General features: G+C 38.7%; 1 protein-coding gene across 1 annotated transcript; it reads right to left on the bottom strand.

Moving 5' to 3' along the window:
* Positions 1-1,977: 1,977 nt before the first annotated feature.
* Positions 1,978-22,801, bottom strand: LOC114466574 (sarcalumenin). The gene is made up of 8 exons (XM_028452117.1): positions 22,647-22,801; positions 12,020-13,255; positions 10,746-10,838; positions 9,801-9,896; positions 6,698-6,814; positions 6,392-6,625; positions 4,741-5,090; positions 1,978-2,805 (listed from the first exon to the last, which is right to left on the bottom strand). The coding sequence occupies exons 1-8, from the start codon at positions 22,750-22,752 to the stop codon at positions 2,305-2,307; spliced, it is 2,733 nt and encodes a 910-aa protein (XP_028307918.1). The 5' UTR covers positions 22,753-22,801; the 3' UTR covers positions 1,978-2,304.
* Between the last annotated feature and the right edge of the window lie 442 nt (positions 22,802-23,243).

Here is a 23,243-nt window from a genome sequence, read left to right as displayed (position 1 = left end):
ATGGAAATAAATTGAATTTGTTTCCCTTTATCAACACCTGGATACTTTAGCTCTGATAGATAGAAATTGTAAATAAAATGTCTCAAGTAAAAAAAGCGTAAAGGCTTAATCAAACCCGGAGCATGTTAGCACGTTGACTAGCACCAGCTTCTCCTCCAGCTTCGCGATTGTTGGTTTGCCTCTTTTTACGTCGCGGAGTCATCTTCCAAGGTCTTAAAAGTAACAACCTCGTTTTTTAAATGTAAGGAGTAGAACGTACAGATATTTGCTTCCAAAAGTGAGGAGTAAATGCAAAAAGTCACCAAAAAATAAATAAAAATAAGAAAATGTCTGTACGGTTGCCGTACGAACAATCCCCGATGCTATTGGTACGGTTACCGAAGTACACGTTGGGGTTAGGGTTAGGTTATAACCCAATATCGCAACAATTTTAAGGGGTTAGGGTAATGTTTAGTCTTAGTCACGCAACCTAAATATGGATAGAATGTTGGTATATTGATACGGCAACCGTACGCATAGCCACTGCCAAAAAATTAATTTGTACGGTTGCCATACAGACCAATGCTATTGGTACAGTTACCGAAGTACACGTACGTAGCGTCTTAGGGTTAGAGTTAGGATTAGAGTTAGGTTATAACCCAATATCGCAACAATTTTAAGGGTTAGGGTAAGGTTTAGTCTTAGTCACGCAACCTAAACTGACCAATGAGGGGCTCTGCGTACGGATAGAATGTTATATTGATATGGCAACCGTACGCATAGCCACTGCCAAAAAATAAATACTCAAGTAAAGTACATATACCAGAAAAAACTACTTGAGAACAGTCATTACAGTCAGTATTTGTACTTTACTTGTCACCTCTGCCCATATTTGGTATTGTTCTAATAAGAAGATTGAATATGAGGTGCAGATACCTTTTTTTCTTAGTTTCAATGAACAAGAGATATTGGAATAAACATGGTTTTATTTGACTATATTAGGTTTTGAATGATTGGCTTGTGACTCCTGATCTCTATCTTTTTATCTCTTCTCGTGCAGCAAAGCTTGAGCTGTTAGAAAAGCTTCTGAACATCTCTTCTTCTTTTTGAATGCCATTGTTTGTGTCCATCGCTCGCTTGCAGTTCTTCTCTGACATTACTTTGGTGTCTTTACCTGCGGGTGTCAAATGTTCACTGAGGTTTCCAGTGTAACCAGCTTGACTGATCAACAGTGTTTATCTATTCATCCTTTACTGTTTGCTTCTACCTCTGAGCCTGGTTTTGCAGTTCACCTTACAGATGAAAATTATCATTCAGAGTGTCAGTCATCTAATTATAATAATACTACTCATTCAGAGGACAAATATACTACAGACTAATTTTAAAATTATTGTGCCCTAGTTGGCACTTCTGCATATAAATCCCTTTTTAAATAATATATGACAATATCCAAGCAAATATCAGTAAACACTAAACAAATGTCATTCTTTGCAAGGATTTATTTTTTATTTTGTGACCTACAGTATTTTTCTTTAGTTTGGGGAACATTTGTGAAAGTATTTGAGGAAAGTTGGAGGTTTTCTTTCTTAATTTGCAATTAAAGATGACATATGGAAAATATTGTAGAGTTTCATTGAATCTGTGCACATTTGGAGGGACTACGTTATCTACAAATGAATTAGTTGGTAATTTAAACAATGATTTATGTTTTCTCTGCCTTTTTTCACTTTCTCTTGTGGGTGGAATTGGATGTTTTAAAGGACCAGGTTTGGCCCCCGGGCTTTGAGTTGAGAAACACTACACACAAGCGACAAAAGAGCAGCTGCATTTATTGTTTCTGCAGGAATAAATTCACCCCTCTCTGTCGAAAACAATGTGAATAAATAATGTACAAACTTGGAAAAACAGAGAGTGAGAAAGAAACAACACAACAGTCTCAGAGCACATTCCCTTTCCATGGAACGTCACTGGGAGCTATATTATTGAAGTGAACATGAAAACGTTTGAGCAGGTCTTTAATTCCAAATAAACACTTGTTGTTTTTATAAGAAATTGTGTAGATTGTTTTCTCTTTTTTTCCTGTATAGTAAATGTTAAATATAAAAGCATTTAAAAAGTAGTTGAATGCACATCATGGGATACAAACAGAAATGCTGAAGTCCTCTCGGACTCGTCTCTGATTGGTTCTTCAGATCTATGCACATATTTTCTTTTCCTCCTCGTTCCTTCTTTCCTCTCGGTCTCTGCTCAGTCAGTCCTGTGTTATCTCAGGAAACCCTCTGGCTACTGCCGCCATTTGCCTCTTCATGCTTCTCATCCTCTTCCTCACTGCCTCCTCCAGCGGTTCTTGGGTTTCTCCTGACACACGGGGCCCTCACAGGTACCGGGGAGTGGAGGCGGGGGAGTTGGTGCCGCCTTGGCTGGCGCGGGAACATCTGTGCTCTTACTGACACTGGCGAGCAGAGCGGGAAGCTCGTACGAAATGGCTCTTTCGATCTTTTCCAGCAGGCAGTCTCCAGTCCAGCTGCAGTGGTACGACAGCTGTTTGAAGCTGGAGATCTGGTTCACCCCAAAGAAGTCTTGGTAGGCCTCCTTGTCAGGGAGGTCGAATTTGCTGACATTGGTTTTGGCCAGAATAGATTTGAAGATGTAATACTTGTCTGGGTCATTGACGATGTCTTTCAACACCTCGTAGGGGTCACCGAACCAGCCCAGCTTGTCATAGTAGCTTTGCAGGTAGCGGTCCACCAGGAGAGCATGGATACGCACTCGAATCGCATGTTGGCGGATGAATGCGATTTTGTTCTCCATCTGATTCTCAATCACCTGCAAGAGAGAGGAATGAAAACTAGAAGTGATCAGTGACCATCGTTCAGATTCACTACAGTGCTCATTCTGTCGACAGAAAATGTTCGTTGTTGACTAAATGTTTTGAAGTGTCAATAACTCGGCTATGACTGTCAAGACAATCTTCATTTTGTGCTGTTCTTGACTTGAAAAGAACTTCTCTTCACTGGATGTGTTAACTGGACTTCACTCAAAGAACTTTAATTACTTCTTTCATTTAGTTCAAAGCATTGTTTGCAGGTATTTACTCGACGTTGGAAAATACACAGCACAAAAAACAATTAGACAACCATTCGTTCCTTGAAATCATATTTCGCTTATCAACTTTATAACCTTTTTCAAGTATTACATTTCATTTTTTGGTTTTCCACTTCCAATCTTAATCAACTATTTTAAATTATGGGTATTTTAACTTGAATTTTAACAATATTTAACATGTATGTATAATATTTATTTGCCCAGTCTCAACAAATACAATAAAAAAATACATGTAAACAAAAACAATAGAAAAATATATTCATAACATTTGTCAACTAGTAAAAAACATCCAATCAGAACTGATGTGATCATGTGGTTTTACACAATGATCATATCAAATCTGTCTGAGTGTCTTTACAAACATTAATATCAGGTTGATTAATGCTAATTGAATATTTTAAAAAAATGCAAAAACGGTCATAATTTATATTTTAGTCGACTATATCTGTAAAAGATTTAGTCGACTAAAATCTATAATTGAAGTAGTCTTTATAACCATATTTTGACGACTAAAATTTAGTAAAAATACTTAAACTAAATAAAAATTTGCTGTCAAAATTAACAGTTTTACTAGTGCTCAAATTTGGAGTACATGTACTAAATTTTGGTTTAATAGTGCATTAGTAAACTTTACTAGGGAAGTAAAAAGTGTCACTAGTAGTACTATTAGACTTAAAATATGTTACTAGTAAAAACTCAAAACTTTAGGTCTACTGGTCAGGGTTGGGGTCAATTACATTTTTCAGTTACAATTACATTTTCAATTACAAATGTTTAATTACATTACAATTACAGTGACCGTCATTTTTCCCCCAATTACAATTCAATTACAATAATCTTTTATCCTTAGAAAGTGAATTACAATTATATTCCGTTCTCAATTACCAAAGTTCAATTACAATTAATCACAATTACTGAGGTTAAAATAAATAACCTAATAAAAGTTAAGCTTCCTCTTGTGTTAGCTTAATAATTGTTAACTACATACTGTATGTGCAGAACTCCAACATGGTTCCCCAATGTAAGAGAATTACTACAACAAAGATGATTATCTAAACTCAATTACAATTTAGTTATGATTACAACAGCAACAGATTTTTAAAAGTACAATTATAATTATGCCATAATTGTAATTAACTATCAATTACACGATTACAATTATAATTGACCAGAACCCTGCTACTGGTGTACTAGTACAACACAGCGTTTGTATACTAGTTCCACTAGTACACTCAAAATCTCACATGTAGACTGTTTTAATCTACTAATAGTGCTAATACACCTAATGCAAATGAAGTAGGAAGGATTAAAACAAAATCCAGCACCCTGATTGGTTGTAATAAATTCAAAAGCCAAGAAAAGCCTAAATTTGCTTTCTCCCTCCCCCCTATTTGCATAAAATGCATACTTGTGGTACTAGAGACTCTTTTTGCTTTACTAGTAGTTCTGTTTCAGTTTAGTTTGTGCTCCAAGTATTTAGGTCTGCTGTTATTTTCTATTAGTAGGATTGTTAATTATTACATTATTGTCTTGTTTCCTGCTGATTTGATTGTAGACCAGTTCCTTTTTGGCTGGTGAACTACAGTAAGTCTGTTGTATCATTATGAACAAAAACTATTTCTTCACTGTGAACACAAAAAAGTAACCACGTGGTACCTGGTTTACGTCCTCCAGCAGGGAGGTCTCCTCCTTCATAAAGAGCGCTCTGCTGGTGTCAGCATTATAGTCCAGAGGCCAGAAGGAGCTGACGTAGACACGAGGAGGCTCTGTGACGTTGATCAGCGGTGCCATGCTCCAGAACAACGCTCCATAAACCCTCATCAGGTCCTGAGTCGTCAGACTGTCAGCCTTGTTGAGGATGAGACGGATCTGCGACTCACGGCCCTTCATCTGCCGGAACAGCATCTCCAGCTCCCCACCCACATCCAGCTTGGTGGGGTCAAACACCAGGAAGATCAGATCAGCTCGATCAATGAACCACTGGCAGACCTCGTTGTAGGGGTAACCTGAGGAAGAAGAGGAAAGAGACTTCTTTGGTTGATGGAATGCCTCAATATTGCATCACAACTAAGATTTAAAGATGCAGTCTGCAACTCTTATAAAAGTTACTTTTGTCATATTAGCTAAAGCTGTCACTATGTAAGAACAGCTTTACATGAAACTAGTAGTTTGTGTGAGAAAAAACAGTCCCTGCTGGTCCTGCAACCTTTGGCAGATTGCCAGAATGCACCGCTGCTGCTCACAGTTCCCGCCCCTTTCCCGGACCTGGAGCGCCATCTTTTTTACAGTGTATGGTCTGGAGGAGTAGAACATGAAATTAGCTACTTTTCTGCTTGAAAGGTAATTACTGCTGCTTGATTTACATTACGTTTCAATTGTAATTGTTACACTAGAACTCTGTGGTGCATGTGTTCTTCATGTGCTCGCAGCAGCCTCCGTGTTGGCTACTGTAAGTGGCACTGTGTTGTTGCTGCTGCTGATAGCTTGGTGTGTGCACAATGAGAAAGAGAAGCGCTGCAGTAATATGATTTTAACAGTGCATGTTATATTACAGTGATGTTGCTGTCTGACTTACGTTAGCTTGTTAGCTCCTCTGAGGGAGGGACTTTGGAAAGTTTGGAGGCAGGGCAGGAGAGCAGCAGGGAGGGAGGGGGAGAGAGGGATGTGAGAGTTGCGGACTGCACCTTTAAGAACGTATTTATGTATCCAAAAAGACTGAAAAAAGTCACACTGTGATGGCCCCTTTGGTCATCATGGATCAGCAGATATAGAAGATGATCAAATGACTTGGATAATTAATCAAGATGACCTATTACCTAAACATTTGAAATGTAAGTTGTTTTCTACTTGGGTCTAAACACCAGTGAAAGAAATGTCAATGTAACTTTAAAAGATTTATAGATTCATAATGGAAGACAATTTAGATTTTATTATCCTCATTGGGGCGTTTTTCTTGACTGTAAAGATTTTACAACTTAGTTTTATTTGTTTAAGATATTGTATATTTATTGAAATCTGAAATTGTTTTCAAAGAGTAACTAAACCCCTGCTTTCTTCTGACCTGCCACTAGGAGGGAATTTCAAAAAATGTCTTGATTATGGGCGGGGCTCCTGGAGTATATATAGTCTATACTATAAAATCTCTATGGAACAATCTATGCTATGCTACCTAGCTACTCATTACTCAATATACAGTACCTGTCTAAAAGTGGTTTAGGGGTTTAGTTACTCTTTAATAAATCATTTTGCAGAAAAAACAAGACTTGAAGACATCTTCCATGTGGTCGTAGAAGTGATTTCCTCTCACCTCTCTCTTGCTGCTTGCGGTTCTCGATGATTCCCGGCGTGTCCACCAAAGTGACCCTTTCCAGCAGCTTGTGGGGCATCTCAACGCCCACCAGTCGCTCCAGGAAACCTTGACCAAACTTCTCCAGTGGTGAAAAAGACCGTGAGCTGTCTGCAGCCATGACGATGCCCTCTATGGTTCTAAACTTCTCACCGTGCATTATGACGGTGTACTCAGAGGTGGTGGGTTCAGCACCTGGTGGAAGGGGGATCATAGTGGGTCGGTTGAGGCTAAAAAATATGCGGGTCATTGTTCAACTGTGAGAACCTGTGTAGAGCTCTTGAGAGGTGCCGTGAAGACCCAACAGGTAGTTGATCATCGAGGACTTGCCAACACTCCAGGGTCCCAAAAACAAGATCATGGGCTTAGAGGTGACCTCGCCATCTGTGCGTTTGTATCAGAAAGGAAACAAAAGAGTAAAAAAATAAACACTTTTTAGGTTTCAAAAGTAATTTATCTAGCATTTTATTAGGATTAACACTACATTCTTTTACTTTTAGATTTTAGGTTCTTCAATGCAAGTCAGAGATCATAAACGGTCTCCAATTTGGAGACAAACAGAAATTGTACAAAAAACAAAAGACACACATTTGGAAAACAGTCCAAACGGTGAAGTTGAGTAGGTTTGATTGTGAATATATGTTGCAGTTTGTCTTAAAGTGTACTTTTGAGCATATTGGCAATATTCTATATTTATTACACAGATGATAGAGACAATAGGAAAGTGTTTTCAAAGATAAAAGTTGCTTTACATCAGCCGTTCTTGGGTTTTAAATTGAACTACAATGACTTTAACAAAAACTTATATAAAAACAAAGAATCTTTCCTTGATGTCTCCTGAAATCCTGATAGAAGTTCTTCATAATGACATTAGACATTATGATGTGAATATTCCCTGCATCACAGAGAGGCCTGTACTGAATCTGCCTGTAATTTATAATGTGTGATAATACAATAATAATGAGGGCGCCATTAATTTTGTAACCAATGCTTTTTAGTACAGATTATGCAGTAATCTGTTTCTTTAGGCTTCCTTAAAAGAGTGTAAACAGCTTAAAAATGAATGCCTTTTTTTAGCTGATGCGGTATAACTACCTTGTGTCTTGCTTAAGGTGATTTTGTGTGTGTGTGTGTGTGTGTGTGTATTAAACACTGAGTAAAATCCTGAAATGACCTCTGACTTTGCCCTTTGATTCACACATCTCATAGATTTAAAAATTATAGCACTTATTTGGTTGGTTCCTAATGAAGAAGTACACTATGTAGAATGTTATGAGACATTATAACATTTATAATCTATTCTACAAGTTATTTTGAAAAAATAAAATAAAAAATTCTCTAAATTAATGCTGACTCCAACTCCGCATTTCAATTTTTCCACCACAAGGTGTCCAAGAACCACACTGATGCGCTGCTACTTGCTTTTTTTTTGTGCAATGGAACAAAGTTGTAGGCTTTTTGGCCTTACACAGTGTTGCTCTTACTCTTCAGTAGACAGAGTCCTTATTGTGCTTCCATGTGTGCCTGCTTTGAATAATGTCAGCTCCTGGCTCTACTTTTCTCCATAACGTGGACTTTATTTGGAGCTCCGCAGTTTAAACTTTGAGCTGTTTACAAAAATAACCTTTGTGTTGTGAGCTGATAAATGGAGAGAAGATGAAATCTATGTAGATGATGAATGAATTATATTGTTCAACTATAACTTTTAGGTAAACATCCATAATGTGACGTGTCATATCTTAAAGAGTGTGTAAAGCAAATTCAGCCATTTTTTTTCTAAACACATTAAATAGGTCATAAATCTATTCCTAAAAACATGTAAAAAAAAAAAAAAGCCATTACACCATTTATAACTTAATTGTGGAGCTAGGTTTCACAAACTGTTTGAAATTTCTGTGTTCAGGATTTAATGGTCGGGTCAGAAATCATAGCCGCGTTACGTAACGGAGCCATCAATAAAATAAACCCGACCCTGCTGCTGAAGCACACCAAACTTCTGTGGCCTCCAGCGGGTGCAATTCGGCCTCTAGCTGAAAACCACATATTCAGACTCGGGCGAGGGGGGAAAAAAAGGTGTCCGCTGGTGCTACATTTTCCATGAAATGAGTACTTTTTTGCACCGCGATTGTGTTTCGCCTTTAGCGGGTGCAGTTCTGCCTCTACCCGGGAGATATACACATATTTGGACTCTGGCGGAGCAGACCTTTCTGCTGACACGTCATTTGGCACAATCCAAGCACTTTTGGAAGCACTATCAACGCTGAAGCCGCTTTCACACTGCTCTCCCATAGACACAGTACACGGAGGCGGTGCCCTTCCCGTGCGTGGGCGTGGTTCCAGCGCTTCTAATTGACACGCCCCCATGTTTTTGTGGTGTGACAAACTCAACACAAATGTATTTCTGCTTTACACTGACTTTAACTATACACTAAAGCAGAAATAGGCAACTGGCGGCCAGGGGGCCACATGCGGCCCTCGGTCTAACTTTGTGCGGCCCCCCAAAACCAATTTGTAATTCATGAAGTTGAAAGTTACATGAAGAAAATACACAAAACTTCAGAAACACAGAAACTGACAGAAAAATGTCAAGAAAAGTAAACAAAGTAACAACAAAAACACAAAAAGATTAAAAAAAAAGACAATACAAAAAATAATTACAAAACACAAAATGGTTACAAAGACACACTAAACAACCAATTAAACAAACAAAATGACCTCCAAAACAACAACATATACAAAAGGACTTAAAAAACACATTAAATGACAACAAAAATTCACCATATTAACGAGAAAATCTAAAAAATTAATTTAAAATCACACGAAATGTGTGTTTTGAAGCTTGTATTAATGTTCAAATTGGTCATTTTTGTAAATGCTGACAAGAATGTTGATAATGTGGCCCTTGGATCAGACAATCACATTTTTGCGGCCCCCGCTGTGATTGAAGTTGCCCATCTCCGCACTAATAGGTCATGACATGATTAACAACAGCGTAATAAATGGACTGCAGGAATAAATATTGTCTTTTTATCTGCAGAACACATTGCATGGGGATTTCATATTTAGGATATCAGCTGATGCCAGATTCTCAGGCCAATAGTCGATGCCTCACAGGGTCAGGGCTGCCTCGTGTACTACTTGACTTCCTGCCCTGTGGCGACTGAGTCAAACTTTAAAACGAAGTGATAATGATGTAAAGGAAAGCACAGATTTATCTGGATCGTGGATTAGATATTATGATCACTACTGCTGATAAAAGTGGTTTAAAGTTTATCCCCTGAAGCTTTTCTCCAATTGTTAACTTGTGGGTTTTAAATTCAGTCCAAGGTTTTTAAGGCAGCTACATGTTTCCAAATGCAATCCGAGTTACCTGTGACTTCATGCTGTCTGAGCTCATTGTACTTGAATGCTTCTTCCATTGGTTTGATGGCCTTGTGGTAAATGTTCAAAAGTGTCTTCATGGATCCTGAAAGAATATAGGAAAGAGAAAAACTGTGACGTGTAAAAATACATTCCAAAAATAAATACAAATTCACTCTTTGAAATGACGTTGCCAACAATAACTGTGCATTAAATGTTGTTCTGCTGACGAAGTTTTCAGATTTAAGAGGATTTGGTCATAAATCTGGAGGTGCTGATGTTCTGCAGCTTCCAAAAGGAATAAATCTGTGTCTGCAGAACATAATGGCTTCTATGCAAAGTTACACATTCATTATGATTAATCACTTGCCTCAAGAAGTATTTGCACAGACACAGAGACACACACACACCACATGCACACAATCACACACAAAACAGCTTCAGGATGTAGACATCATGGAGCAATTTTCATCATAGTTCTGGCAGAAAAGCCTCCGAAATTGTCTTGAACTTCCTTTCATTTGCATGCAAACATCTGTTTTTCCTCTGCACCGACAAAGTGGCTGTAAACATAAAGCTCCAGTTTTATTTCTGTGTGCTGCTTCAGGCAAAAGTCTGAGACATTTGGAGCAGTCGACGGGATTGCAATGTTAATAGCAAAGAGCTGGAGTTTTGTTTTTTTTTCGGGTGGGTGGGGGGGAATAAATATGTGCATTCATTTTTAGAAATAAATATTAGATGAATACACACCCTTCACATTGTCCCACACAAGTTATTGCGTCGTCACCCTCAAAATAAAGTCATTTGTTCCCCCTTTTTGAGATGTTATAAAAATATATTTTTTTAAATAATTAAAATGTTATATTAAAAAATAATAAAAATGAATTGTACAAATAAAGACATAAAATCTCATAATGACCCAAACATAGCACTTTTGCTATATTGTGTTCCTCACCTGAAAACTGTGGCGATAGCTCAGCAGTAGCCAGTTGCAGAGTGTTCTCTATGTGGGAGCGATCCCTCATGGCCGGACCTGATATCTCACTGTCTGCAAGTGGAGAACTGGATGTTTGAAAACTGCCTTGAAAAATGATTATAGTCAGACTTGATTCATCAGTAGAAATAATTAAACATATAACACAAAAACCTCTGCAGCTCCATCAGGTGATCTGATCCACATAACTGTTCATGCTGTTCTTCCTTTGCCGTTTCATTTCCACTGCTATTTCAGTCAGTTTTATTTCTGTACCAGAGGTTATTATTACCGTAGTTCCTCCTCAGCAAGGCACAGTGTCATATTCTGGGAGTTTGTTAAGTTAGGGAGATAATGAGACTAGGAGAGGTAGACGTTACCTGTAATAAAGTGAAGCATCAACCATGTAAATAATCAAATCCATCAACCATAAGACGCCTTTTGTAAATGTAACAATATTCAAGTGTCTTACTTGATAAAAAAAAAAGTTTCTAGTTTTTTTTAGAATGATCATTATTTTAAAATATTATTATTTAAATTTAATTGTTATTATTATTGTTCGTATTGCGGGCCATGTCCATCCTCCCATTTATATGATACATTACATAGGTTAGCATAGCTTGTAATTAAATAGCATAACTTGCATGCTTTAGCATAGCATACCTGGCTCCGTTACATTTCCTAATGACACAATCAGAATTAGAAAAGACTTCACTACAGCTTTGTTAGCATAACATTACCTCTGCATAGCAGAGTTTTATTATAACAAACATCACATGCACAAAGTACGCTGCTGTTACTATTACTATTAGTTTAACTGTTGTTTAAACAACAACAACAAAAAACAGTTTTAAAAAAAAGCTAAGCTAAAATGTGTAAAAACCTTCACTGTATATCATTATTTACAATGGACTGTTACTATGAGGCAGTTTACTAAGGTACAAATAAACTAGGCAGAAAGACATGATAATCTGATTTCCTATGGTTGTTATGAACACACTGTGATAGTTTATAGGCTTTCCTGACTGCAGAATAAAACTAAGTATGGGAAAAGTCTATCCTCCTTTGTAAAGCAAGGGCAGAAGTTTATTAGCCTGTAGCCGACACAGGATGTGAAGACTTGTGTTATTATTGTAAATCAGTAGAAGTCTCTTCTAGGATCTTGAGCTAAAGCTAAAGCTCAGCTAGGTTCTTGTGAAAAAGGTTAGTTTCACCTTTTGTTAACAGCTCAGTTTGTGTGATGTGGTTCTTTGTACCTTTAGGTTTAGGATCCACTTCTCCAATGCTCATTTCATCATCATCAACAGGTAGGTCTTCAACCTGACTGGCAGTCTGCACTGTGCTTTCTACTACTACTTCGTGAACCAGTTCTGGTAGGATCTCTTGTGTTGGTTCAGCTATGGGGGTGAGTTTAAGCTCTGGCTCTGGTTCAGGACTCAGACTCTCAGGTTCTGGTTCTAAGTTCTCTTCCATCTTTGGCTCAGCAGTCACTTCAGGTTGTGGCTCCAGAATTATTTCTGGTTCTAAAATCTCTTGAGGTGTAGGATCCACATCTGTTCTGGGTTCTGGCTCCAATATATCTTGTTCCTCAGAATCTGCAGTCACTTCAGGTTCTGGTTCAGGCTCATGGATTGGCTCTGGTTCTGGTTCTACAGCTACCGGTTCATCAGAATCTGCAGTCACTTCGGGTTCTGGTTCAGATTCATAGATCACCTCTGGTTCTGGCTCTGGTTCTGGTTCGAAAGCTACCTGTTCCTCAGGATCTGCAGTCACTTCAGGTTCTGGTTCAGGCTCTTGGATCAGCTCTGGTTCTGGTTCTAAAGCTTCCTGTTCCTCAGAATCTGCAGTAACTTTAGGTTCTGGTGTCACTTCTGGTTGTTGTTCAGGGTCTAAAATAGCTTGTGATTCTGTCTCTGGGTCTACCATCACTTCCTGTTCTGTTTCTTCTGGTTCAGCATCTGTTTTGGGGATCTCTGCTGGTTCTTCCTCGGGTTCTGATTGGACCACTTCCTCAGCGGCTTCAGTTTCTATGGTTACTTGCTCCTCAGCCTCCTCCTCCTCTGGATCCACAGACTCCACATCAGTAACAGGTCCGTCCTCTGCGTCAGACTGCTGGGCTTCATTCATGTTTTCCTCATCATTTAGTAAATCCTCTTTCGCCTCCTCCTCTTTTTTGGATGATGTTTCATCCTCAACTATTTCATCCACCTCTGCCTCTTCTTCACACTCTTCTTCACTCATCTCCTCCACAGGTGGAGTTACTTCCTCTATTTCATGCTCTGAGGAAGAGACTGGAACTTCAGCTGATGGGGGTTTACAGGACTGACATATGGCTCTCTCTGGGGCAGGGGTGTCATTAGACGAGCTCTGAGCGGCGTGCTCCTCTGTGTGCTCTGTGTCACACCCACAGGGGAACAGGTCTACGTCTGGCTGCTGGACCTGCACATGCACAAGTGGCTCCTCATCGTGGATGGAGGACTCTGGCAGAAGGTCTTGAAAGAAAAGAGAATGGAGTCAATTAAAAGGGCGTCAGTCATTGTTTATGTACAAGCTACTTATAATTGATAATTAATTACAATTATAGCATAATTGTAACTGTAGTTTAAAAAAAATCGGTTGATGTCGTCATTGTAATTAAATTGTAATTGAGTTCAGATAATTGACTTTGTCAATATAATTGCCATACAAATTGTCAATTGTAATTAACCGCCAAAATGGGGAACCATGTTACAGTTCTACGTACAGTTCTACACATATGTAGTTAATAATTATTGAAATATGTTTCATATCAAGCTTTCCTACATTTTACCATTTTAAAAAGACCATAAATATTAAAACCTATATTTATTTTCATTGATTAGGAAGCGTAACAAGGTAACCAATAGATAGGAAATACATTACATGATAGACATTTGTTTATAGTGTATTTTTCAGCTGATTTATTATTATTAGAGAGACAAACAGAAAGCTAACACAAGAGGAAGGTTAAGTTTTCTTAGGTTATTTAGCTCAGGCTCTGTAATTGTGATTAATTGTAATTGAAATTTAGTAATTGTAATTGACTTTTTAAGGATGAAAAAATATTTGTAATTTTATTGTAATTGGGAAAAAATGCTGGTCACTGTAATCTTAATTGAATTGTAATTGAACATGGATGACTGAAGACGTAATTGTAATTGAAAAATGTAATTGACCCCAACCCCGATACCTGAAATGACAGAAATGGTAAGAAAAACAAAAAAAAAAAAACAGACATTGCGTGCGGGAGTCATCATATTTCTGAGTTATTTTTATTTAGCTGAGTCTCAGCTAAGCATGTCACCTTTGTCTGCTACGGCAGCACTTGACCTGCATTGAGCAGGAACACAGTCAATCACATGCTCAACACCTCCCAGAGCTCAGCAGCTCACATTTCAGCTCCTTGAATGGAGGCAGTAAGAAAAGGACCATTTAAGTTGGACAGCTGAGTAAAGAAAAGACAGATGCGTAAATCATCCAACACAGTGAGCCATTGATAACTGCGTTTACTGATGAGTGTTTGATTCATCATTATCTCAGTCTAAGCTCACAACTCAATCACCACTGATATTATTTTAAATAATAATTATTTAAAATGTATTTGTACGATAAAATAAAACAAAACAAACATATTTTTACAAACATGAGAAGTTGTTTTTACTCCTTGAAAATAAATGAATTTTAAAACAAGTTCCACTGGACATTTCATTGTGTAGAGTGCCGAAGTTGTACAACTTTTAGAAATATTAAACTCTTCTAAGAAAAGGAAAAGCAGGCAGATTAGCACGTTAAAAGCATACATACAATGTATCTACAGCCAGGGGTGAATCGTCCTGGTGGGCCGTCGACCCTAAGAGGGCCAGTCTGGTCCGCTATGTTTTTTTTGACGAGCGAGTAAAGGCAGACATGGTAACACGTGACCAAAAATGAGAGTGAAAAGTGATTAAAATGGGCCCAAAGCAGTAAAGCGTGGGCCAAAAAATTAGGCAAAGGGTTTGCCTGGAAATCCAAACAGAAATCTACCTTTCAGCTAGATCTTAGTCGCTGGTACAGAGGCTTAGTCTGGACTTGTTCCAGGCTATAAGCAATGGGTATGCTTTAATGAGTAAAACGTGCCAAACCATAGTGAAAAGAGGCAAAATGTGGTAAACAATAGTGAAGAAGGGCAAAAATGTGGAACAAATTGAGGCTAAATGTAGGGAAAAAAGGAGACAAGTGGTATTTATTGAGCAAAAGTATGATTATTTGGATGAAAAGCGCACCCAAAAAAACTAAAGAAAGGACAAAAATTGGATAAAAATATCCAAATGAACTTGCAAAAATGGATGAAAAAGGGATATTAATTGGCAAAAGGTAGCTAAAGTCTAAAAATGGGACAAAAGAAGTTGCAAAATGGCCAAAGGAAATAGGTAAAAATGGGTTTAAAAGGTTTCCCTCTTAAGGTTTTCTGGGGGAATAATAATTCAAATGAAGACATAAAGAGCCACATGTTCAGAATCACTGACTTAATAACGGCTTCTAAGTGGTGTCGTTGATAAAGTAGTGACCTGGTCTGGACACAAAATGCCAGGGCTGAAATTTTGTCCCAGTCCACCCCTACAGCAAATACGTTAAAGATTTCTATCCTTGAATCTTCATAAATGCTTTGGTTCCAATGTTTCAGTACTTCTAGAAAAGTAAAGATAAACCCAATGAAGACATTTCCAGTTCCATGCTGGACTAAACAGATGTGTGCTCTGCCAAGCATCTGTATGGTATATTCAGCATCACTTTGACCCAGTCTGTAAACGAGTGACTGTTACACAACATGGATGTACATGTGCTTCCCCTCTCAGCTCTAACACAGGAAGAGCACAATGCTGTGACCTCTATTTAATTATAACCAACCCAAGCAGGAACAGACTGTGTTACACAGTGTGATGTGACACCGTTAAATGAAAGTCTACACTTCATGGAAGGTTACTACAGTCTGTCTTAGATACATAGTTTGATTCTCAAATATAATTACTTGTTCTTATATATAGGTGCATGTTCCTTTTTTTGTTTGCAAATGTGTGTACGTATATATTACAACTTCCATTGATCTCCAATTATTACCTCCGCCAAGCGCCAAAAGCAGAAGTGGTAAGGTTATGTTTTTGTCTCTGTTTATCCGTCTGTTATGTGAAAAGTTATGAAAGGATTTGGATGAATGTTTCAGGAAAATTGATAAAAGGGACAAGGAACAGGTGATAAAATGTTTGTGATGTTCTGGCTACCAAAAGAAAACAAATATCTATATCTATATATATATATAAATATATCCCATTAATTTTCCCATCCACACTATGGAACTTCTTGAATCTTGAAATCACAATATAGGTGGAAATGAGCTACTTGGCGGAGGTCTACGCTCTCCAATGATGCATCGCTAATGATTTATAAAGATGCATCGTTCTGATCAGTGGTTCCAAAACTGGGGGATGCCATGGCGAGAACAGCCTTGCTGAATGAAAAATAGAAAACTTTTTTTTTTTTTTGCGCTCAAAGAATTTGTATTGTTTCTGATTGCACGTTTTATTTTATCGTTATATGTTTTGAACAAGAATAATAATCAAAATGTTTCCCTTTTTCAATAAAGGTTACATTTGTTGTTGACATTTTTTGTGCTTGGGTTGGCTCTGAAATTGTATTCATATTTCAACGGGGGGCGCAACAGCAAATGAACCACTGGCTTTGATTGTTGATATACAATGTTCATAACTTTTTTGTTTTTAGAGTTTGGGTGAGAATGTCAAATTTAGTCAAATTCAATTTATCTTTTAGCTTTCGGATTATCCATCCAACCATTCATCCATTTTCTTCCTCTTATCCGTTGCCGGGGAGCGGGGGCAGCATCCTTATCAGGGGAGCCCAGACTTCCCTCTCCCCGGCCACTGCATCCAGCTCTTCCCGAGGCGTTCCCAGGCCACCCGAAAGGCATAATCTCTCCAGCGTGTCCTGGGTCTTCTCTGGTTCTCCTTGCGGAGGAACATGCCCTGAACGCCTCACTATGGAGTGAGAGTCTTCTCATTGAGGAGGAGCAGCGGCTCTACTCCGAGCACCTCCCAGATGCCTGAGCTTCCCATCCTCTCTCTAAGGGAGAGCCCAGCCACCCTACGGAGGAAACTCATTTCAGCCGCTTGTACCCGTGATCTTGTTCTTTCGGTCATGACCCAAAGCTCATTACCATAGGTGAGTGTAGCAACGTAGATCGACCTGTAAATCAAGAGCTGAGCCGAAAACGACGGATCGGTGCAGACGCCGCACCAATCCGCCTGTCGATCTCTCGCTCCATCCTTCCCTCACTCGTGAACAAGACCCCGGGGTACTTGAACTCCTCCACTTGGGGCAGGACATCATCTCTAACCCGGAGAAGGCACTCCAACCTTTTTCGGTCAAGAACCATGGAATCAGATTTGAAGCTGATTTTAATCCCGGTTGCTTCACACACGGCTGCGAACCAATCCATTGAGAGTTGAAGGTCACGGCATGACGGAGCCAAAAGGACCACATCATCTGCAAAAAGCAGTGATGCAATCCTGAGGCCCCCAAACCGGACCCTCTCAACGCCTTGTGCATAAAAGTTATTAACGGAATCGGTGACAAAGGGCAGCCTTAGCGGAGTCCAACCCTCACTGGAAACGAGTTTGACTAACTGCCAGATGATGTGCCAGACTCATTTCCTTGGATTTGCGACTGCTCTTTAATGTTAGCTCTAGTGTTTAACGCTATACAGTTAAACTTTACAAATAGGAATAGCGCAGAGCATGTTGCTAAATCTCCCAAATCGTAAACATTACATATAATAGTCTTTCACTTGATCTGTCTTTGTCATTTGGGTTGAAGATTCCTTTACTGTTATTGAGGGTTTAGTTTATGATTGTATGGCACTTACAATGATCTTGTTTTTCTATTTTCTTCTTTTATTTTCTTAATTAAAATAGAAGTACTGGTATTCATTAAATAACTTATTACTGCTATGTATTATAACTGTTTCCATAAGAGTCACTATCTAAATACATTTAGTCTGGATGTTGCTCCTACCGCTTGTAGCTGGGTGTTGTGTTATCTTACACCCTGAGTGACTGTCAGCATTACAGACCAAAGCTTTTTAATTTTAAAGTTTATTCAAATGGAGATTGTGGCAGAGGTTGAGATGCATTAACATCACTCACTGAGGCCTAATCTGAAAGGTGCCACGGAGGGACTTAAGTGTACTTGTTGGTAATTGAGGGAAGGATTAGTGTGAGGTAACCTGAGGAGAGGACATGATAACTGTTTGGATCAAATCAAGAGAGAGACGTTTGGAAGCTATTAAAAAGATAAAAGCAGCCGCAGGCTAATGCTCTGTTTGTTTTTATTCACTATTAAAATCTTCTATAGCAATAAAATCCAGAAATGAAAAAAGCTAAATTCAACCTCAGCCAACCTTGTAAAACTTCTACTCTTGAAGAGAGGTTCTCAAAATATTATTCATTCTTTGATGTGCACATGTTCTTCCCCCCCAGGAGGTTTAGAGTTGATCCCAGATGAGAGTTTTCTGGAGAATAAATAGGGAGATAATCTTAAAATCTTTCCGGGAGTGAAAGTTATTGTTGTGCTTCCTGCAGGAATTGAACATTGGCAGTGAAATGACCTTTTACATTAGGTTTACATTAACATACAACTGTTGCCATATCTGCTGGGTACACGTGAAGATGCTGCCAGTCTGTGACAACACACACCAGAAAGGACAGACACACAAACAACACACATGAAACACAGGCTACTTTTGGTGTGTTACATATATAATTTGTATATTTGCAATATTATTATTATTATTATTATTAATCTTACTTTATTTTTTACTACTGTAATGTGTGTGTATCTGATCCTTATTTTGAACAGTCTTTTAATAATTATACACCTATTTAACATTTATTTCTTCTTCCATCCTTGTTAAACATTTTATTCTTTTATTTGTGATCGTAACAAAAGTACTTTCCCCCTGGAATTAATGAAGTAATTCTGATTCGGATTCTGATGTTATCATAACTTCAATACAACGTGGTCTCTAATGAAAGCTGGACTTAATATGTAAACAACAGTTTTGTCTAAAAGTTGCTTGAATGGACAAATAGGAAAAAGAAAGAGTCATTTCAGAGCTCTACTCCATGCTAACGCTAACCTAAAGCATGTTTTTTAAATGTGGGAGGAAGCTGGAGTACCTGGCTAATGTTCTATAGTGTATCTGTGCCCTAATGTGAGTAAGACAGCCTTCAAATTCAGAAGAATGTGGAGAATTCCATTTGAATCTGAATTAAATTACACCAGGGGTGTCAAAGTTACTGTTTCTGAAAGGGGTTGAATTACCAGCTTCATGATGATACAATGTGACAAAAATTATTTGGAAAACGGTTCATATTTCCCAATAACACAAAGTCTTCCATGATTTGATTTTGATCCAATTAAATTCAGGGGCCTTTGGTCGATTTAAATGTGTATGTGGTCTTGAGCATTGACCACATGAAATCAAAATTTACAAACAATACCATCCCATATCAGATTGCTCAATAATAATTGATTTATTTTTCTAAACTATAACTGAAATAATCCTGAGGCCTACATTTTGACTAAAACCATGTGTCAATTCAGTCAAGAGACTATGACTAAAACTAAATCAAAATTAACACTGGTTACGCCCCTATTAATTAGACTTTAGTTTTACGTCGGCTGGACCAGAATATTATGTTTTGTGAGGGAAAGAAAGTGTGATTTTAACAATATTTTGCTCTGGTGAAGCATTCAGTCGGGGCTACGGTGGTCAGGTGGTAGAGGGGTCGTCCTCTGATCGAAGTGTCCTTGGGCAAGACACTGAACCCCAAGTGGCTCCCAGTGGTTGACTAGCACCTTGCATGGCAGCTCTGTCCCATTGGTGTGTGAGTGTGAACGAGCTGATATATAAAGCACTTTGTGACCTCTGTCTGTGAAAGCTGCTATAGAAATAAACATTACGTACTTACTTAATAACATCTGGAATCGAACGATTTTGTTTCTTTGATATATTTGTAAATGTACAGAATGAGACACATTGGGTGCAATTGGCTTAGTTTGACACGTGGCGTGAGCATGAAAATATCTGAATAGGGTGTCAGGTCTTTGACTAAAACAACTAAATTGTTTCAAACTGCTTTTATACATTTGTTTGAGAATTTTGAAGAATTAGCGTTGATGCAGTGTCCATTCTACGGAAGCAGATTAGGGCCGATTTTGATGGAGAAAATAATTTAGGGCAAATTATGAATAAAGTTGAAATGTGGAAAATAAAATCTAAATGTTGAGATTAAAAGTGTAATTTCAAGAGTAAAGTGGAAATATAACGTCGAGATTAAAGTTGAAATTAAGCTCAAAATACAATATTGCGAATGAGAAAAGTTGAAGGTCTGCTAATGAAGTCAAATCTGTGGAAGCTGGGCCACTTCACTATATGACAACAAACAGCAGATCGTGGCCGTCTACCAAATGCCGTGTATCGAATACGTTAAACTGTACTTTAAAGTTGGGTTTAACACCGAGGGGATTTTTTCTCTTTTATCTCATAAACACAGCGTTGTAATCTCATTAATGACTTTGAAGAGATATTGCCAAAAACGGAATCTGTTCAGATGGAAAAACCAGTGAAGTTTGGAAGAGGTGGAGCATTCAGTCCGTCTGTGGCTATTGAGGAGCTACGGAAACAGATTAGGGCCAGTTTTGATTGGCCCTAGTCCGCTTCCGCAGATTTGACTACAATAGCAAATCTTCAACTTTTATCACAATATTGTATTTTCTCGTCTTTTCGACTTTAATCTCAACATTATTTCAACCTTATTCTCAAAATTTCGACTTCATTCTCGACATTTCAACTTTATTCTTGATTTACCCAAAATGATCTATTTCTCCATCAAAATTGGCCCTAATCCGCTTCCGTACCATCCTGATAATTAATAATCATGATCAAAGTGTAGTAATGGAACTGCTGAGTCCTTGGCTGCCAGCTCACCGTGTTGGGGACAGAGAGGGACAGGTGTCTGGCTGCTACACAGTGCGTCTTGGAGACAGGAATAGTCCCACAATGAGTCAGAGGGTGAAAAGAAGGATGGATAATTGCACTTCTATTTTCGGGAAGTGTGACGCTCACCTCCTGCCTTTGACTGTCATGGGCCCGTGCTCTGACTCTTCCGCAGCACTGTTGCTCACAATCGCTGCAACAGTGCGTGTATGTCAGAGTGTGTATGTCAGTGTGTGTGCGTGCAACAGTTTGGACAAAGGTTTCTTACAGTCTTTTAAAAGCAAAAATAACCAAAATGCAACAACACGGGTTTGCTGACACACATCCAGTGCACTGTCTAATGGAGCATTCTGTTCTCAACTTAACAAGCACTGGCTGTTTCGCAGACACCTTTGAGGACTTCTCAATACTCAATAGAGATTGTCCGTCACTTTTATTCAACCTCATGGACTGGCACCTGTCCATGACGTACTGTGCACGATGACGGTGAGCAAAGCAACAGGTACAGAAGATAAATCAATAGAGGAATGGTTTCACCTCCCTATCAAACATTTTGCTGAAAATGTGCTTTCCTGGACTTGCTCTGACATCAACAAAAAACACTTTTGGAAATCTTGACTTTTTGATAAATGTTCATTATTATGTAGTTATGTAATGTTAAAGAAGCCAACTGTTGGGCTACTGTATTCTGGTCGTACATGCCCTTTGCTGAGCTCACACATGCCAGCTTTAGATGGGACACCCCCTATGGAATCACAGATTAGCAGCTCCACAGACAGAACAGGACAGATAAGGGTTACTAAATTCCTATTTACTTTATGTGATGCAGAGTACTTAGGCTATGTAAAGACTAGCGTAGTAGACAATGCAGAAGGTACAAAACAAACTTTAGCATCACAATCACATGGAAATAATTCATTTTCCCTGGTATATATGTTAAGGTGTTACTCATTCAGAACATTTCTCCCGACATTTTTCAACTGACAACTGCCAGTCTTCATCAGATGCGTCTGCTCATCGCTTTGATGTTTCCTTTGAAGTGTCCTTGACTTCCGCTTAATAATTCCAGCAAGATTAATTTTGTCTTCTGGAAATCAAAGTGGCTTTCCTGAGGAACAGTTGTCTGAATAAATAAAATATTAACATATTCTTCAAAAAGAAGACAAAAACAATCTTGCTGGAACTTTCCCTGATGTCCGATAACTGCCTAGCGCTTCACCAGAAAATGTTTCAGTAAAACCTTGTAATTTTTTTTTGCAATGTGATTGCAATGGACAGATGTGGAACCCCATGAAATGCACGATAGGTCACGCCATCCTTGCCCAAGCTCTGCTGTAATTGTGACAGGTTGGTGTTGGATATCAGGGATTAGGCAAACAAAGGTTTTAAACTGGCTTCTAGCCTGTGCTGTGGGTGTTCTGTCAGAGCTGTCAGAGGGACAGTTAAGAAGCAGCAGCACCAGTTTCCATCAGCTGCTGTCACAGCTCACTGCAGACATTCCGGCAGATTCTGCATTAAAGAACATGCTTGATAAATTTGTGGCATTCATGCCCTTATCTTAATCTGTATCAGGCCTAATAGTGGCTCAATATACTCTGTACATGTTAGAAACTCACACTAATAAAAGGGCATTAGAGGGACAATCATCCTCATTTTCATTTTAAGCTCGGAGTCATGAAAAACAATATCCACAAAGATCAGAGAAAATCTACCACTTCTTTTTTTTTTTTTTTTAAAAAAACCTCCCATATCTCACTCAATGCTGCAGATTTCAATTTATTCTACCTTGACATGCAGACAAGACTGTTTCATACCTGCTCCAGACAGAACCAGGAGGGACAGCAAGCAGCACACAGACGCCACACACTTCATTTTGGCTGCCAGGGGCCTTCTCCTCTTCCCCTTGGTTATATATACCATGTGGCTGAAGGTCAAAGGGCAATGCCAGTGAAACAGCTGCACCAGTGGCAGCCATTGTGGTTCACAGCAGCTGCCTGGGCCAATCAGGGAAGGAGGGAGAGGAAAGAAGCACAGATAGACATCAAACACTCACTCTGATGCTCCGTATAATGAGACTACTTAATACTAATACTGAAGGGCCTGTATTACGAAGCTGGCTTTCCTCTTATGTTAACTTTGGGGATTTATTTGGTGTGTCCTGTTGCCACCATGGTAACGTAGGCTGCACACCTTACCTGGTTGGGACCAAGTTCTGATCTGGATAAGATCTGAGTTAGTACGAAAGTCCCGCCTCCTGACCAATCAGTTCTCTTGGAAAATGACCTGCCCATTCTTAGAGGATCCTGGTTGGTGCAGATTTGAGAAAAGAAAGATTATTAATGAATAAATGCAATCCTTAAATTTACCGATGACATCATTTTAAAAAGGTACAGATTTACATCTGATGGACT

The sequence above is a fragment of the Gouania willdenowi genome, chromosome 1 (genome assembly GCF_900634775.1).
Source record: "Gouania willdenowi chromosome 1, fGouWil2.1, whole genome shotgun sequence".
In the NCBI taxonomy this organism is placed as follows: domain Eukaryota; kingdom Metazoa; phylum Chordata; class Actinopteri; order Blenniiformes; family Gobiesocidae; genus Gouania; species Gouania willdenowi.
Note: the sequence above shows the minus strand (reverse complement) of the source record. Positions and strands in the feature narration are given on the sequence as shown.